This window comes from Anomalospiza imberbis, chromosome 27 (assembly GCF_031753505.1).
Source record: "Anomalospiza imberbis isolate Cuckoo-Finch-1a 21T00152 chromosome 27, ASM3175350v1, whole genome shotgun sequence".
NCBI lineage: Eukaryota > Metazoa > Chordata > Aves > Passeriformes > Viduidae > Anomalospiza > Anomalospiza imberbis.
In genome coordinates this window covers 2,488,337-2,504,663 of record NC_089707.1, presented here as the reverse complement: position 1 = coordinate 2,504,663, position 16,327 = coordinate 2,488,337, and the positions used below count along the sequence as shown (strand labels likewise).

Below are 16,327 nucleotides of genomic sequence, written 5' to 3'. Positions count from 1 at the left end.
TTGTGACATGTAAGGAATGTGTATTGAAAGAGAGAAGTTCTTTAGATCCAGAATAGCTATTTCATGAACTGCTTTCATTGTTGAAACTAAGAAACTGGGAGGCTATAACACCAGAATCAGTGGGCTGTGCTGCTGAGCAGCTGTGAGACAGATGGAGAGCAGAGACAAAAGTTCTTCACAGCTCTGCGTCTTAGAAGTAGCACAAATGGCCATTTGCTATTTGAATTCTACACACAAAGATATTTTTTTTCCTCTCTGCTGTGCTTGGTGATACTGGGTTTTAAATCTGAGAATGTCAGGGTCTGCCAGTAACTAAGCTAGGAGTCTCAAGGAAAAGTATTCATAGTTTAAACAGCTGAAGAGAAAATTTAAGTAGGACCAGCTCTTCGTGGTTTTGCAGCTTTCTTGGGTGTGTAAAGGTGTCAGTACAGTGGCCCCAGCATGAAGCAGTGATATTTGTGAAGTGCTGCTCGCCTCAAGTACTAATTTATGAAATACTTTCTTCAGCCTCTGTTGATCAGAAGCAGCTGCTTCCCCCCAGGCTTGCTGGACGAGAGGAGGCTGTCCTGAGAGGCAGGCGGTCAGCGAGTCCATCCCTCCCAAGCAGCCAGACCACTGCATTCCAGCCAGGTATGCCTTGGCCAACTTGCCTGTCCATGGAAGTGCCTCAGGCTCTCTCTGCAGTGTCATGAATATGTCTTCTTCTGTTTTTTCCCCTCTAGAACTGTATGGCCCTACAGATGCTCAGCCAGAAGCACTTTCATCTGCCTCAGTGACCCTCTTCAAGCCCAATAACGTTCAGGTTCAGCCCCTGGTTCCCTCTCAGCCCAGTCTGTTGAATGTGCAAGATGATACCAGCAAAGAAGATGTCATTTTCTTCTAATTGTTTGCATTTGAAGATGAATCACCTGGCACACTGTTTCAAGAACTCAGGCCCCAGTGTGTGCCGTGATGGAGACCCGACATGGATGTCTTCTGATCCCTGCCCAGTTACTACAAGCAAGGACCAGACCAGGATTACTGTCCTGCTTTATTGGCTTCTCTGCCAGCAGCTCAGAATGCGGGCACAGTAGTAACAATTTGCTTTTAAATTCTCCAGTGTGTTGACACATGGCATGGCTATATCAATTCAGAGCATGTTAAAATTCTGACATTTATTGTAATGTGCTCTTTTTGGAGAATGTAACTGTTCATGGGCACCATCTTGTAAATTGTTATCGGTGATGTTGAACCACACAGATTTTTATGTAAAAAGTTTGAGTAGTAGGCCCCAAAATGGCTGCAAATTTTAAAATCTGTTTTCCCAGGTCCAGGTCAGTAATGGGTTGTGTGTTGGTAACCAGGTGACAGCAAGCCAGTCCTCTCCCAGCCAGGTGTGCCAGGCACTGTGAACCCAGTGGTACAAGCCCCGTGGCCAGGTACAGTGGAAGAGAAGGTAAGGTGAGCTTCTGACAGCATCTTCAAGGGGCAGGAGCTCCACCTGTTTGTGGAGGAGAAGGGTTGGACGTGTGAGAATTCACAGTGATGATGAAGAGTTGGACTGAATGCACATTTCATTGGCCGCCAGCGCGTCACTGGGATCCTGTCTCCCTCTTGGGAACAGCAGTACAGGTTCCCAGGCAAACTCCTGAGTTGGTTCAGAATGAACTTAGAGACTTGGATTTTGTTCTTTGCTGAAGACATGTCTATGAAGCGTTGGAATGCAGTAATTTATTGTCTTGTTTAACCCTGTTTTCTGCATCCTTTGTTTGTCTGTTGATTTGTTGGGACTTATGCTCCCAGTACCAGAAGATATCAAAGCTGCTGTTACTGCAGAGACTTCTCTGCAGCATCATGTTAGGAATGAAGGGAATAAGAACTGTTTGGTTTTAGAATTAAAAATAATTATAATTAAAAAATACTCTTAGCTAAACCTGTGTTTAGCTGCTTTCGGCTAAACCAGCTTTGATACCTCTTGTGAAATGGGTCAGTTCTTGATCATGGAATGGTGGTGACATTAAGTGTTCTGCTCAAAAAGGCATTATTTCCCTTTGTAGTAATTTGCACAGTCGTTTTGTGTTGTGTTTTTCACTCTGTGTCCCAGATTCTTCTCCCACCCTCACCCAAGGATGTGTGTTCTGGTGTGTGTTGAATGTGACTGGTCAGATAATGATGCACAGGAGAGATTGTTTAGGGGTGTTGTTACAGAATTAAAGGAATCAGGATCTCAAAGCTTAAAATCTTGGATTAATACCTTTCAGGACGTGATTGATAATAGCTTTTTTTAATACCTTTAACTGATTTAAAGTGATTTTAGCAGCACTGGATGGAAGGCCTGGTCAGTTCTCCATCCAGTCTGTTGGCAATGGATCCAGAGGTGTTTGCCAGTCTCCTGAAATCCCTGAGCTGTCCCTGTGATTAGGCCCTCTGTGATGTTAGTGATGTCTTTAAGGCCATAACTTCTCTTTGCTTGAGAGTTTTAAAATTATTTCAGTAGTTACAGTGCAAGAAACTAACAATTTTCAGCAGAAAACAACAGCAGTTTATATTTTCAAGTGGTGATAATTTGGGTTATTGCCTTCAGATGATAAATTGTAAAACCCAAATTTACTGGTCAGGGGAAAGATAATCTACAAAATACTAAAAAGGTCTTAAGGACAAGCACTGCTGCTGGAACAGTTCTTGGATTTAAGGGTCTTTTTCTTAGCTGAGTGGTGCTGGTACAAACCTGAGGCAGTGGCACTGAGTTCAGTGAGAGGAAACTCGAAACTGAATGGCTCCTTACCAGACTGGGGATGCTCCCCCAGCCCCCAAGAAGTGAAATTGGACACACTTGGCTTTAATACCAAAGGGCTGCTTGGTAAATCAGCAGCATTGCAGAACCTGGAGTGGTTGGGAGCAGGAAACAGAGTGGGACTGCTCCACTGGTGATTTGGTGTTGTTATCTTTGGTGTAGAACAGAGTTCCACTCCATATTCAGTTTTTGCATTCTAAAAAGTTAGTTTGGAATGGAGGGGAATTCTTAAAATCAGTGTAACTCCTGATCCATGCAGCAGTGTGGGATCCAGCAGCTCTGTAGGACTGGCACTGATTTTTCCACTGGGAAATGTGCAGACTCTGGCCCCCTGTAATTTCCTCTGGAAGCACACAGGGAAGCAGCAGGAATGCACAGGATGTTCTCTCCTTCATGCTGTGGTTTGGGCTACTCCTAGTGAAAACTCGATGCCCCCACTGCCTTAAATTAGCAGGTTTTTAGGCATTTTAATCCAAAGCTAAATTGCATCAGTGGAGTAAATCGCCTCAGCCAAAAAGGGATGTCAGTCTGGGTGCTTGGAAGCAATTTTTGGAAACATTTATTTAGGTTTCTTTTGTGCCTGTCCAAAAGTATGGGAGGGGGTGTTGGAAGGGCTGGAGCAGCTCATTGGCTGCTTTCTTCTTCTGTGCAATGGACAAATTTGAATATAGAGCAGTGACGTGGAAAATAAAGTCTGCAGTGAGGTCCCGTTTATTTTAATGTTTTAACTTAAACATCAACTTTTGGAATACTTCTTGTCAGCAGTGCTTGAAATAAGTTTTGTCTGTTAACAAATGGACCCAGGCCTGTGACAGGCCAGGCTGTTGGCTCAAACTCGAAAAGCTCCTTGGAAATTGGGTCTTCAATCTGTAGCTGAGGAATGACCTTAGAAGTCATTCTCTGTCCTCAGTGCACGTGTCTGGCTGCAGCTGCCTTTATGAAACCTGTTTGCACCCTGAGCAGAGACGGTGTCTTCTGTCACTTGGGTCAGCCTGGAGAAGGTTTTGGAATTAGCAGGTGCTGTGATACCTCATCACTACCAGAATGTGGGCAAGGGATCCATGGAAGGCTGAGGGAAGCAAGTGAACTCTTTTCTTTTCATGAATATGACTTTCTTTAAATGAATCATGGGTCTCTTCACTTCTGCAAAACTGAATCTGTGAAATTGTTAACAGATCGCTCCAGCTGAGTGAACTGGTTTTGGACTCTTCACTCAAATCTTCTTCCTAGAAAAATAACTCTTCTAGGTGAATTAGTTTGCAAAGTACTGCTGTGTCCTGGGCTAAGTAACCTGCTATTGATTCTGAGTCACATCCTTCCTATTGGACTTTCTGATCACTTCAGCTCAAACTTTCCTTTTAAGTGATTTCTGAGGATTAGACAGTTCAAAATCCTGTGCCTCCCAGGTGCCTTTTGGCTTTCTGAGCTGGGGTGTGGAGGAAATGCCAGCACGAGCTTTGAACTGCCGCCATGTTTGCTTGGTGTCACAGCCTTAAAATTATCAGCATGTTTGTCCTTCAATATTGTGATGTTGCAATGTAGAGGCTGTTTCTATGGTTCTGATTTCAATTTGAGCTCTGGTGATAAGGAGGCTTCCTCTTCCTCTTCCCATCTGGAACGTGGAGGTTCCATTTTCCAGGCTGAGGATGCCTCCATGGCCACTAGTGCTGAGCACAGCTGCCCTGTGTGTGTTGTGGATGCTTCCCTAGTTCTGAACTGTGCTGTCTGTGGATTGTAGCTGTGGCATGTCCCACAAATTGAGATCGCTGATCATCCCCCAGCGCGAGGCAGAAGAATTGGTGTTCCTAGAGACGCTTGCTCATCCAGGTACTCGCCTTCCTGCACAGCTAGGAGTCATTCTAAATAATAATTTGCAGGCAATTTTTGTCTTTCTGAGTAGTGGTCAGATGATTCTGCATACATGGAGCTTGGTGTTTGTCATTTGCATTTACACTGAGAGTCAAAACTTAAACTAGGAAAGGGTTAAAAATACTTATTTCATTTTACTTCTAACTCTGCGGAATGGGAGCTGAGGCTCCCCGGTGCTGCTCAGTGGAGTCCCTGTGTGTTGTGCCCCCCATGCAAGGGAGTTTGGAGATTTTGTTGTCTTCCCCAGCAGTTCTCACATTTACCAGGAAACAGATCTGCATGCCAGGTTACACAAGTGCTGTAGGCAAAGCAAAGCCTTTCCCCTGCTCTCTCTTTGAGACCAGACCCAACATCTTCGTAACCACTGGCGACTTCATCATCCTCCATCAGCACGTTCCTCTTCAAACAGCATGTGTGAGCTCTGGTTCATAACATTTGTGCCATGTTTATAAATCAGTTTTTTATATTTTTGTACTGAAAGAAATTGGAGCACTTTAGAAAAGTTGATTTTAAATTCCATTTCTGTCTGTAGCCAGAAGGAGATCTCTCATGGGTGTAGATCCTGTTGGCATAACTGCGTGCATCTCACTCAGAGCTGTGAACTCTCTTGACACTCTTTAGTCTTAGGTCTGGTTTCTAGGCCCACCTTGCACTGTAAAGATTTAATAAATAATCATGGTCCATGGTTAAATTGACCATTTTGTTGGGGAAGAGTTTGGTTTTGTTTTTTCGTTAGGGTGTAAACATTGTAAATATTTCCTTTACTGTTGATACTGCAGTAGCAACATCTTTGTAGTCTTTATTTTATTTGTAAAGTTGATGGTTAAATGTTAATATTCTGTTGAATTGTGCACTCTTGATTAATTGTAAACATGATCTTAGCACACCAAATGATGATTTTTACAATGATTGCAATGTTTCTCCACTGAAGGATTTCGGAGCTGCAATAGGACTGAAACCAACTTCTAGCAATAAAAAAAAAGAACATTTAAAAACTGTCTGCCTTTATATCTATATTATTATTTACTGTTTTCTGTTTGAGTGAAGATCAAAGCAACTGCCAATTCTCACGTGCTTCTCATTTTCTACCCTGGACAGAAATAATGTGCCACGGGAACAAAACTGTGATGTTTTTCCAAAGGAGAGGACGGAGCCTAAGAGGTGTTCAGTGCAGAATATAAATAGCTGCAGCCCTTGGCAGTGAGGTGAACACCTGAGGGAAAGATCAGCTGCTCCCAAACATCTGAACTCTGCTGGTGAGAGAGAGAGAGAACGTGGTTAAGTTGCTTACATTAGCGTGGAGGTGCTTTGCATGGTGCCAGCCTGAGACATGCCTGGCTCTGTCCCAGGCAGTATCGGTTCCCACTTGGAACAAGGATAACAAAAATAGAAACTTTCTCCCTAGTGCTCGTGCCAGTTTGGCAGCCCTTGCTGCCAGCACCATCCCATAGCCTCTGGCTGGGGCTGCTGTTCCCAGCGCTGCAGCAGGCTGAGTTTCCTGGTGAAATCCCCACTGGTGGCACAGCTGGCAAGCAAATCCAAGAGCTGTAAGCTCCAATCGTTTCTAGAGAGGAGAACAGATGCAAAACCAGGGAGACAGTGGGAGAAGTGGGCCTTGGATTGGTGCTCTCAAGGAAGAGGGAGGGATTTACCATCGGAATCCTGCACTGCAGCCAGGGCTGAGGAAAACCCTGAGCCAGGGTTGCTGGCAGTGCCAGCGGTGTGGTCGGCCTGTCACTGCCTTTGGGGCTTATCAAAGCAGCTTTGAGGGGACCCTGGGCCTTTGTGTGCAGGAGTCAGTAAAACAAGCCAGCATTTGTCAGCCTCTGAAGTGCATGAGACATCTGGGTTGTGACGCAAACTGGAACTCCACTAGAAAAACAAAATTTTTTCTACTTTTCCACATACATAAATAATCAAAGACTTCTAGGCAGACGAGTGTTTAACATTTGGTCTTTATGGGAGCTAACAGGCTGTCATGTGAGAGAATGACGTCTCAAAGTGAGTGTGTGTAGAAGCTTTTGCTTGTGCTCTTTTTAGGAAAATATTTCTTCCATCTGTGGAGCTCCTGGGAGCTGAGCCACAGTGCCCGCTGGAGATCAGTCACTGCCTCTGTGCTTCCAGACCTCGTGTCTGTGTCACCACAGCAAGGCCAGCCACTCCATGTCCATTTCTAAATATTTTTTGGCAGCAAGAAGTGGAATCAAAGTGGTTTTGTGGGGGACAACAGGGAGGGAGAGTCTAGGAGAGAAGCTAAGAGGAGCTGCACTGCGCTCTTGTGCAGCTGTTTTCGTGTCAGACCTGTAGCAATTGGTTCCAGGAAGACAAGAAGAGCCTGGATCAGGGAGATCCAGGGTTAACATGGCCAGGAGGAATCCCTGCAGCACAGATTCCCTCTGGGAACTGCCCAGCTGCAGCAGCCCAGAGCTCAGCAGGGGCAAGTTTAAATCCTGGGCAGAATTTGCATGTGTTAGAAGTTTGGTGCTGCTGCAGCCATCCGTGTTCAGAGGTGTGTAGGTGTTGCTATGTTCAGTTTTTGCCACAACAGCAGGGCAGACATTCCTTGGGGATTGCAAACACCTTGCCTGGCAGTGGCACTGATAACGCTGTCACTCCTGGATGAGACACGGAGGGTGTGATTTCAGGCAGGGTGTGACTTCAGGACAGGCTGGCGGTGCCTTCAGAGCTGCTAACTTGCTCACACCGATATTCCAGCAGCTCCGCCCTGCCTTGTCTCCCTCTCCAATCTGTAGCTAATTAACCCGAAACCCAAACCACATTCTTTCTGTGGATGAATCACGCCGAGGCCATCGGCAATGACCAGCTTTATGCTAAACCTCCCTCTTTCATGTGGGTGAGACAAGGCTGATGGTTCCCATACGTGCATCTGAGATTCATCTGGGAGCCAGATGCTCGAGGACAAACATGCACAAAGGATATTGGCTCCACAGTGTGCTCCAGCAGTGGGAATGTGCTGCTTGCTGCCTTTCCCTTTCCTCAGCCCTGTGACTCAAATCCGGTTTCATTTCTCACCCCAGCGATGGGGCCAGCCCAAGGCTCAGCAGATGAGGGATGTGGGGCCTGTTTGCTGCTGCTGTGCCCGTGGCATCTGGCAGAGCATAAAAGCCAAACCCTCCTGGAGCTGGCAGTGCTGGAGGTCAGGGTCACAGGGTCCCCAGCTCTGGGACTGTCACAGGCACTGGAGACTCAGACAGGGCAGCAACACCTTGTTTTGGGGCTCCTTAGCTGACAGAACAAGGGGGAATGGCTTTAAGCTGAAGAAGGGCAGGGTTAGATGGGATGTTGGGAAGGAATTGTTCCCTGGGAGGGTGGCCAGGCCCTGGCACAGGGTGCCCAGAGCAGCTGGATTCCTGGCAGTGCCCAAGGCCAGGTTGGATGGGGCTTGGAGCAGCTTGGGACAGTAGAAGGTGTCCCTGCCATGGCAGGGCTGGCACTGGATGAGCTCTGAGGTCCCTTCCAACCCAAACCATTCCATGATTCCCTGTGCACAGGACCATGAAAACTCCTCGCTGGCAGCACAGTGTGGATTTGCCTCTCCCATGTCAGAGCAGCAGCTGATGTCATTTCTCTGTGTGGAGCACAGTGTCTTGCTAGACCTGAAGCCATCCCAGATGACTACACGTGAAATGCAGATCTACCAGGGAATTTCAGGTGTGCCATGTATCTTTTCCCTTCTGAAACATTGGAAGTCATGAACAAAACCACACTGTGTGTAATTAAAACTTTGTTTTTCCTGGGCTGCTATGAATTATCATTGTAACAGTTCCTTGTTAGATGTGAGGTGGGTGTGCTGCAGAACATTTTCATGATCCATATCCCATCTTAACCAGGAAGGGGAATTTCTCAGCCACTGCTGTGCTTGGAAGGGAGAAAGGCCACAATGCTGTCTTGGTGCTCTGGCAGCAGGAGCTGCTGAGCAGGAGGCACCTACAAACCCAAGCAGCAATTCCCTTAAAATCAACCCTGTCTGTCTGTCTTGTGGCCAGGAGGGAGGTGGATCAATCTGACCCCAGACTTCTCTGGCTGTGGTGGCTTCTAAGCTTTGTGTGAGAAGAGGACCACCCCATGGAACAGTGATGTCCCACTTGGATTGTTTTGCCTTTGAGCGTAGTAATGCCCATGTGAGTTGCCTCTTCCAGGTGTGACTTTGGGCTGGGGTCTAACTCCTGCAGCTGGAGGTGCAGACACAAAATGGGGGTCTGGGCTAGGAGAGGTCTAGGTTCGAGGGACGCTGAGATTCTAAATGAATTCTATTAATTCATGAGCATTTCTACCCAGCAACCAAATTCACCTCTAAACCAAATTCACCTACAGCTCAGCTGGCCTGAACCTTCTGGCCCTGGCACTGAAGCAGCGAGTGGATCCACGCGGGGAAATGTCAAACTGGGAAAACAGGTCTGCTGGGACGACTCAGGCACGCACCAGTGAAGCTCCCTCGTTTTCCCCAGGGTACTCCGGGGGGAGCTGGGAGCTGGCTCCTGCCAGGAGGAGGTGGAGCTGGAGGGACAGGCCGGGGCTCTCTGCCAGGTGAAGGAGCATGAACCGAAGCAATGCAGCCCGGGCTGGCTTTGTTGCTGGCTTTGTTGCCCGCAGCAGGGAGGCCCCGCGGAGCAGCCCAGCCCAGGTGTGCTTGGAACGCCGGTTTTCCCTGAGAGGGGGTTGGATGGAAAGGAGGGAACAGCAGCAGCAGAGCTGGGGCTCGTTTCCCCCGCTGAGAGCACCCGAGCCTGGCTCAGATAACACCCAGGCAGACGGATCCGTGCTGCTGGAAGCTGCTCCATCCCTGGAGCGGGAGGCGGATGTGGCAGGGAGCCAGCGTTTATTGCTTGGCAGCATAAACACAACAGCTGCTGCTGCTCAAACGGCCGTGAATGAAACCTCCACTCCTCCGGCTCGCTGAGCACAGTCGGACTCTGTCCAGCCCTCAGGAGTAGCTGGGGATGTAACAAAGGTGAGGCAGCTCCTGGCTGGATAACAGGGCTGGAGACACTTTCCGACGGCTGCTGATCCCAGCAGAGTCCTGTGCTGTGACTTTCCCCTCTTGCAAGGCACAGCCAGGCTGGGAGCTGCTGGGTGGTTGGATCCCATGATCTTAACAGCCTTTTCTCGTCAAAATGAAATGAGTCTGTCTCCCTGCTGCTGCCTGTGTGCTCCGGGTGGGCTGTGGGCTCCTCTCCCTGCAGCCTGACGAGCTCCCGTTGGGCTCAGCCAGCGATGGAGAGGAGGCACAACAAGGGTGCATGAAGAAATGCCCAGCCTGGGGGCTGAAAATGGCAAAAGCGTCAGAAAAGGCAGTGGAAATGAAGCTGATGCATCTGCTCCAGCCCCCAGCAGCAGGGCAGCTCCCTCCCTTCCCTTCCTGCCAGCTCTTGCCTGTGCAAGCAGCTCGGAAGAGTTGTGACATTGATTTATTTAATTCTGAAATAATGGATCACACCCAAACCATGCTTCTGTGGTGAGACAGTTGGTTGTACCTCTGGTGCCTGTTTCCTCTGACCATGCTGGTTCCTGTCTCACCTCCTCCCCTTAACAGAGCTTTTCTTTCCCAGGCACTGCCTCCCCCCACCTGGAGCAGGGCCTGGAGCACACAGCCCTTTGGGACAGAAGGGGCAGCACCTTCTCCCATTCTTTTGGATAGTGAGGAAACCCCACTCTGTGGAGAGTGACTAGGAAAGGGCAGAGAATACCTTAATCTTTGAAGTTTTGAAGAGATTTGTGTCTCCATCAAAGCTAGAAGGCAGTGTGAGATCTGAGCTTTCCTCAGTCCCAAATTACAAAGATACAGGAAGATCTGAGCCCTTGATTTGGACTGCAGCAGAGAATGCTCCTCACTGTTCTTTTAAATATGGTCTCAAGTGTGGGCTGGGAAAACCTGCAACTTAAGCACAAAGAACAGGCAAGGGACACGGTGGATTTTATTCAGATTTATTGAAGCAGCTCCAGGCTGAGTAATAAACACACAAAACTGCTGTATAAAAAAGAAATAAATGTACAGAACCAGCCTGTGGGCAAAGTACTGCCCCATGTTCTGACACTCCAGGTGCTTGGGTGCTGCGAGTCCCAGCCGTGCAGTCCTGCAGCTGGTCAGGAGTGTCCTTTCTCCTTTCTAGTATCACTGAAACCAAAATAATCCCTCTGGTTCCTGCTCTGAGATCACACAAGTTAGGAGAAAACTTGGAAACCTTTTGCTGTCTCAGGGGACAGCACAAGCTGCCAGCCCAAGGAGGTCCCTCCGTGCCTGTCCCCTCCCTGGCCTGACCAAGGGGATGGATTTGCAGAAGCAATTCAAAGCCAAAACCGAGTTGCCTTGAGCCCTGCTGGTGCTGATGGCACCCAGCTCACAGAGTTACCAGGTGGGAGGAGGTGCTCCTGCTGCCTGTGTGTTCCATCTGGATCCTCAGTCAAGGGAGGCACTTGGCAAAATCAGGTGTGAAGCCTGTGGTGCAGAGCAGAGTATTGTGAGACCAGGGTACAGCAACCCCAACCCCACTCCTCAGGCCTCAAACCCCAGAGAAATCCCAGCAATGCCTGCTGACTCCCCTCTACAGCCAGGAATTTTCTAAAGGTATCACTGGATATTTTATTACAGTAAATAATTTTACTTAGACAGTACGACTCTTGCAAGGAGAAGAGGAAAACCCTGCAGGGTCTGTGATTCACTGGCATAGTTTCTGCCAAAAGCCTTTAGAAAGATTTAATTCCAGTTGCAAATGTTGAAAGTCAATCTCTGTGTAGCAGAAAAGCAATGGCATGAAAGGGACACCAGGGAATAATTAGAAGCAGAGAAACCCTGTGTTTATACATAGACAAGGCTTGTCTTATAAATGCAATTACCCACCATTCTGGGACTAAATCCCAGCTATAATCTTGTTCTGGCACCAGCTCACAGCCCTGGCGTCCCACAAGACATTTGGGTGCCACTGGCAGATTAAGTGTGGCACCAAGAGGAGGAGGCTGTGCTAAAAGCAGCAGCCGGACCCGGTGGCACCACGGGGTCTGTCCCAGCTCCTGCAGACAGCCTGCCTGCAAAAACATCGGCTCCGCCAGCCTCCCGACCCAGGGACGACACCCAATCCCTGCACACAGCATTCCCCAAAATCTTTGCACGGGCCAAGATGCCAGGTTAAGAGTCTTGTTATTTATACTGATCTCCCTGCAGCATTTCAGCACTTAGAGAGACCTTCTCTCTCCTGCAGGGCTTTTAGATCCCACACTACCAGCCTGGAAGTTTTGGAGCTGATACTCACACAAGGCTGCTCTCTCGGACAACTCCAGAGCCACGTGCATCTGCCCCTCAAGTTTTAACCCGATACAGAGGAGCTCTGCTTGACCCACAGCTATTTACCTTCCAGGTCCCTGGCCACGCTCAGGCCGACAGGTACTTCCAGGTGCTGACGAAGGCGGTGGGGATGAGGGAGTAAGGCACCGTGGTGACGCTGCTCCAGGTGTCAGACGAGGGGTCGTAGCAGTCCAGGGTTTTGCAGCGCTGAGCCCCGCAGTAGCCCCCCACCACGTAGAGCCTGTTCCCTGAGGTGACAGCGCGGCAGCTGATGCACTTGGCCGTGACATCCCCAAACTTGGACCACTGGAAGGTGTCGCTGTGGAAGCGGTAAGCGGAGCTGGCGGAGAACTCCGTGTCCCCGCCGATGACGATGACGTGGCTGCCCACCACGGCGGCGGCCGTGTAGCGCCAGGGCTGGGGGCAGCTGGCGGGCACCGTCCAGCGGTTCTGGCAGGGGTCGAAGCACTGCACCTTGGGCAGCTTGTTCTGGTTGGCGCTGGTGCCCCCGAAAACAAACAGCTTCATCTTGGCTCCCACCACGGCGGCGTTGCTCACGCCTTCCCGGAGAGGAGCCACCAGCGACCACTTGTCCAGCTGAGGGTCGTAGTGCTCCACCTGCTTGAGGGACACGGAGGGAGAGGCCGGGAAGGCCCCGTTCATGGCCGTGTGACCCCCCACCACGTACAGGCAGTGGTCCAGCTCGGCGGAGCCGTGGCCGAACCGCGCCACCAGCATGGGAGCAGCTTTGGCCCACTCGTCGTGGAGGGTGTCGTACACCCAGACGTCCCTGGACGCGCCGTTCTCGGAGCCCTTGCCGCCGGTGATGTAGACCTTGCAGCCGATGGCGCAGGCGCTGCACTCCTTGCGGGGGCTGGGGATGTCGGCACGAGGGATGATCTCGCTGGTTTTATGGTCCAGCATGTAAATCTTGTCGCACATGAAGGTCTGGCCCCCGAGCAGCAGCAGGGCCTGGCTGACCTTGCGGGGCCGGGCGCAGCACCCCGTCACCAGGCCGTCGTTCTGCAGGATCTTCATTTTGCATCGCACGGCGTCGGCCACGATCTCCTCCCCCAGCTTGTGGCTGGTCACCAGCTTCTCACAGGCCACCTGCTTCCGCAGGTAGGACTCGGGCAGCAGGGCCAGGCGGACGGAGCGCAGCAGCTCGGGCAGAACTTCGTGGCGGCGGGGCAAATCGTAGCGGATCCAGCCTATAACGGCCTCATAGACCAGCGTCTCATCCTCTACCTCCAGCTCCTCGCTCTCCACCAGCTCCAGCAGCTTGTCTTTGGGCAGTCGGAGGAAATCTTCAGTCTTGCAGAGCGAGGTGAAGTTGGCCAAGGCCATCCTCCAGGACAGCTCCAGCAGCCGCTCGCAGCAGTGGGCATCGGACAGCAGCAGCATGTTCAGGCAATTCCCAGGGTAGAGATTCTTCTCCAGAAAGTCAGCCGAAGCATCCCGGATATCCTGGAACTGCAGCATGTCCCCGGCCTCCAGCAGGGACTCCGCGTTCTCCTCGTTGATCAGCACCCGGGCTGAGTAAGCGTAGTCCAGCAGCAGCTCCAGCACCTCGGGGTGCAGCGAGTCGTGGAAGTTGACCTCGGCATCTCTGCTCTCCTTCAGGCCCCCGCTGAACATGGCGTTGAAGTAGCGGCTGCAGGCGGCCAGGACGGCGCGGTGGCAGGGGAAGCTCTGGTTCCCCGCCCGCAGCACCACGTCGGTGAAGAGGTTCTGCTGGCGGAGCAGGTTCAGTTGGGTGAGGAGGCTGTCGGCGTGGCCCGGTTTGTGGAAGAGGTGGATGTTCATGGAGCCCGAGCTCGAGCGGGATTTCCTGTTCTCGTGGCTGCTGACGGACATAGTGCTGAGGCTGCTCTGCGAGGCAAAACCGGCGAGTCAGCACGGGCAGCGCGGTGCCGGGGCTGCGGCGGGACGGCGGCCGCGGAGAGGAGCGCGGTACCGGCCGGTAACGGGAGCGCACCGGGAGCCGCGGGACACCGACCGAAACGGGGCACCGGGACCTCCCGCACCAAACACCCGACTCCGCCGGGCCTCACGTATTACCGGGGAGGGGGCCATGTGTGCTCCCGGTGGCACCCGCGCCCAGCCCGCCCCGCGGTCCCGCACCCAGCTCAAGGGTCCCGCATCCGGCTCCGTTGTCCCGCACCTGGCTCAGAGGTCCCGCATCCGGACCGCGGGGTCTCACCCGGCTCCGCTGTCCCGCGCCTGACTGAGTTATTCTGCACCCGGCCCCGCGGTTCCGCACCTGCCCCTGCGGTCCCACTCCTGGTCCAGCTGTCCCGCACGGTCGCCCCCTATCCTGCACCCGGTCCTGTATCCAGTTCCGCACCCGGTTCTGCACCCAGTTCCATACCCAGTGTCGTACCCAGTCCCGCCCGGTCCCCGCTATGCCGTACCCGGTTCTATACCCGGTCCCGCCCGGTCCCCGCTATGCCGTACCCGGTTCTATACCCGGTCCAATGTATCCCGTACCCGGTCCCGCCCGGTCCCCGCTATGCCGTACCCGGTTCTATACCCGGTCCCCTCTATCCCGTACCCGGTCCCGCCCGGTCCCCGCTATGCCGTACCCGGTTCTATACCCGGTCCCGCCCGGTCCCCGCTATCCCGTACCCGGTCCAATCTATCCCGTACCCGGTCCCGCCCGGTCCCCGCTATGCCGTACCCGGTTCTATACCCGGTCCCGCCCGGTCCCCGCTATCCCGTACCCGGTTCCGTGCCCGGTTCCGTGCCCGGTCCCGCTCCGCTCCGGCTCTGCCGCCCGTCCCTCCGCGCCGCCGCGTGGCCACCCTGCGCCGGCCCCGCCCCCGCCCGCCCCGCAGCCAATCAGCGGCCGCGGCGCGCGGCAGGCTCCCTTTGTGAATGGGAGGCGGGCCCAGCCGTGCGCATGCGCCGCCCGCTGACCCCGCCCTGCCCGCGGGCAGCGTGGCCGTGTCCCCTCCCCACGTGGGCGGGGGTCCCCCGGTGTCCCCCGGTGTCCCCCGGTGTCCCCCGGTGTCCCTCGGTGTCCCCCGGTGTCCCCCGGTGTCCCTCGGTGTCCCCCGGCCCGAGCATCGCCGCACGGCCCGAGCACCGCGGCACGGCCCGGGCCCAGCCGCGCCGCGGGGCCGGGACGGCGGATCTGAGGCTCCCGAGCGCGGCGGAGCTTTGCGGACGGAGCCATAAAGGGCCATAAACGGGGCGGCCGCGCTGGGATCGGCAGCGCCTGCCCGCGGCCTTTGGATCCCGGCCTGCTGACAAAGGCAGGTCGCGGCAGAACGAACCAGCCCTGCTCAGCAAATGTTTTCCTGCATGGAGCCCCCCCTCAGAGCTGTGGAGCAGGGCAGGGTGCTTTCCTGGCCGAGGGAAAACTGTCACCCTCGAGCTGGGCTGATGGCCACATCAGAAAAGAGAAGAAAACCACCAAGTTTTGGGAGGATTGGGTCTGCCTGCATAAGTCCTTGTGCTAAAAATGAGCGAGTGCTGCCCTGGAGAGGCAGCAGCAGCAGCCACCACAGGTGTTTAAACACTGTGTGTCAGCAGGGATCAAAACCACCTCAAGAAGAAAATACAGATTCCAGAAATTCTGAATTACCCAATTTTGATTTATCTCTGCACGTTCCAGCTTTACCAGCTGCAAATTAAGGTCACTTGTTGAGGAAATGATGAAGCAAATGCACTTAGAGCAGTTTACATTGTCCTTTCTCTACATTAAAATTAATGCATGGTTAAAACTTTTATTAATTTGGCATCAGAGGTTATGCAAGGTTTCTTGTTTTGTTGTTTTTTTTTTTTTTTAATTGGCAGAGCTACAATTGTCCTGTATAGTATTAGTATTAATACTATAGTAAATGAATACCTAAAAGTATTGTCCTGTGCTGAGCAGTACAGTGACTCCTGGAGGAATGATTCAATGGGGTTAAGAATACAAAAGAAATCTGATTTATTATTAAAAACCACTAAACTGCAGCAGAAGCCACCACAGTGGGTGACAGGACCAGGCAACAGCCAGAGGACTTGGGTTCTCCCCCTGTTCAGGCACAGGAGGACTGAGAAAAGGAGAGAATAAACAAGAGTCTCCTCCAGGCAAGCCCTGAGCTGCACCAAATCCTGTCAGTCTGGCAGCAAATCCCCAGCACAGCCACATCCTCAGGGACACGGCAGGGTGAAGGTCCAGATAAACACCAAGGACAGGCCAAAGGATAAAGAATATCCAAGCCTCACTCTGCTCTTTGAACACAGGCAGGACACAGCTCCCCGTGCCCAGGCCAGAAACAACCCCACAAAGCAAGGTCGAACCTCCTGAAGTGCAGCACGTGCCGTGCTGCGGGCAGGGGCACGCAGAGTAAGCAGAACTCTTTGCAAAGGATGCATTTCCATGGCAGTCAGGC

At 52.2% G+C, this 16,327-nt stretch overlaps 2 protein-coding genes across 6 annotated transcripts in view; one reads left to right on the top strand and one right to left on the bottom strand.

The window, feature by feature from the left end:
• Positions 1 to 5,638, top strand: part of ARHGEF18 (Rho/Rac guanine nucleotide exchange factor 18) — a 49,664-nt gene extending 44,026 nt beyond the window's left edge. For all 3 annotated transcript variants that reach the window (XM_068173832.1, XM_068173830.1, XM_068173831.1), the window contains 2 exons: positions 508 to 630; positions 723 to 5,638. In XM_068173832.1, the coding sequence (XP_068029933.1) occupies positions 508 to 630; positions 723 to 883 (284 nt within the window). In that variant the 3' untranslated portion in view covers positions 884 to 5,638. The remainder of the gene's footprint in view (positions 1 to 507; positions 631 to 722) is intronic.
• A 4,934-nt stretch (positions 5,639 to 10,572) lies between these two features.
• Positions 10,573 to 14,750, bottom strand: LOC137462914 (ectoderm-neural cortex protein 1-like). 3 transcript variants are annotated; one of them, XM_068173751.1, is made up of 3 exons: positions 14,666 to 14,750; positions 12,009 to 13,814; positions 10,573 to 11,099 (listed from the first exon to the last, which is right to left on the bottom strand). In XM_068173751.1, the coding sequence occupies exon 2, from the start codon at positions 13,797 to 13,799 to the stop codon at positions 12,030 to 12,032; it is 1,770 nt and encodes a 589-aa protein (XP_068029852.1). In that variant the 5' UTR covers positions 13,800 to 13,814; positions 14,666 to 14,750; the 3' UTR covers positions 10,573 to 11,099; positions 12,009 to 12,029. The 3 variants fall into 3 exon arrangements, with proteins under 3 accessions (XP_068029852.1, XP_068029853.1, XP_068029854.1); XM_068173752.1 differs by having other exon boundaries at positions 12,009 to 13,809; positions 14,623 to 14,718; XM_068173753.1 differs by lacking the exon at positions 14,666 to 14,750 and adding an exon at positions 14,357 to 14,380 and having other exon boundaries at positions 12,009 to 13,809.
• Positions 14,751 to 16,327: the final 1,577 nt, after the last annotated feature.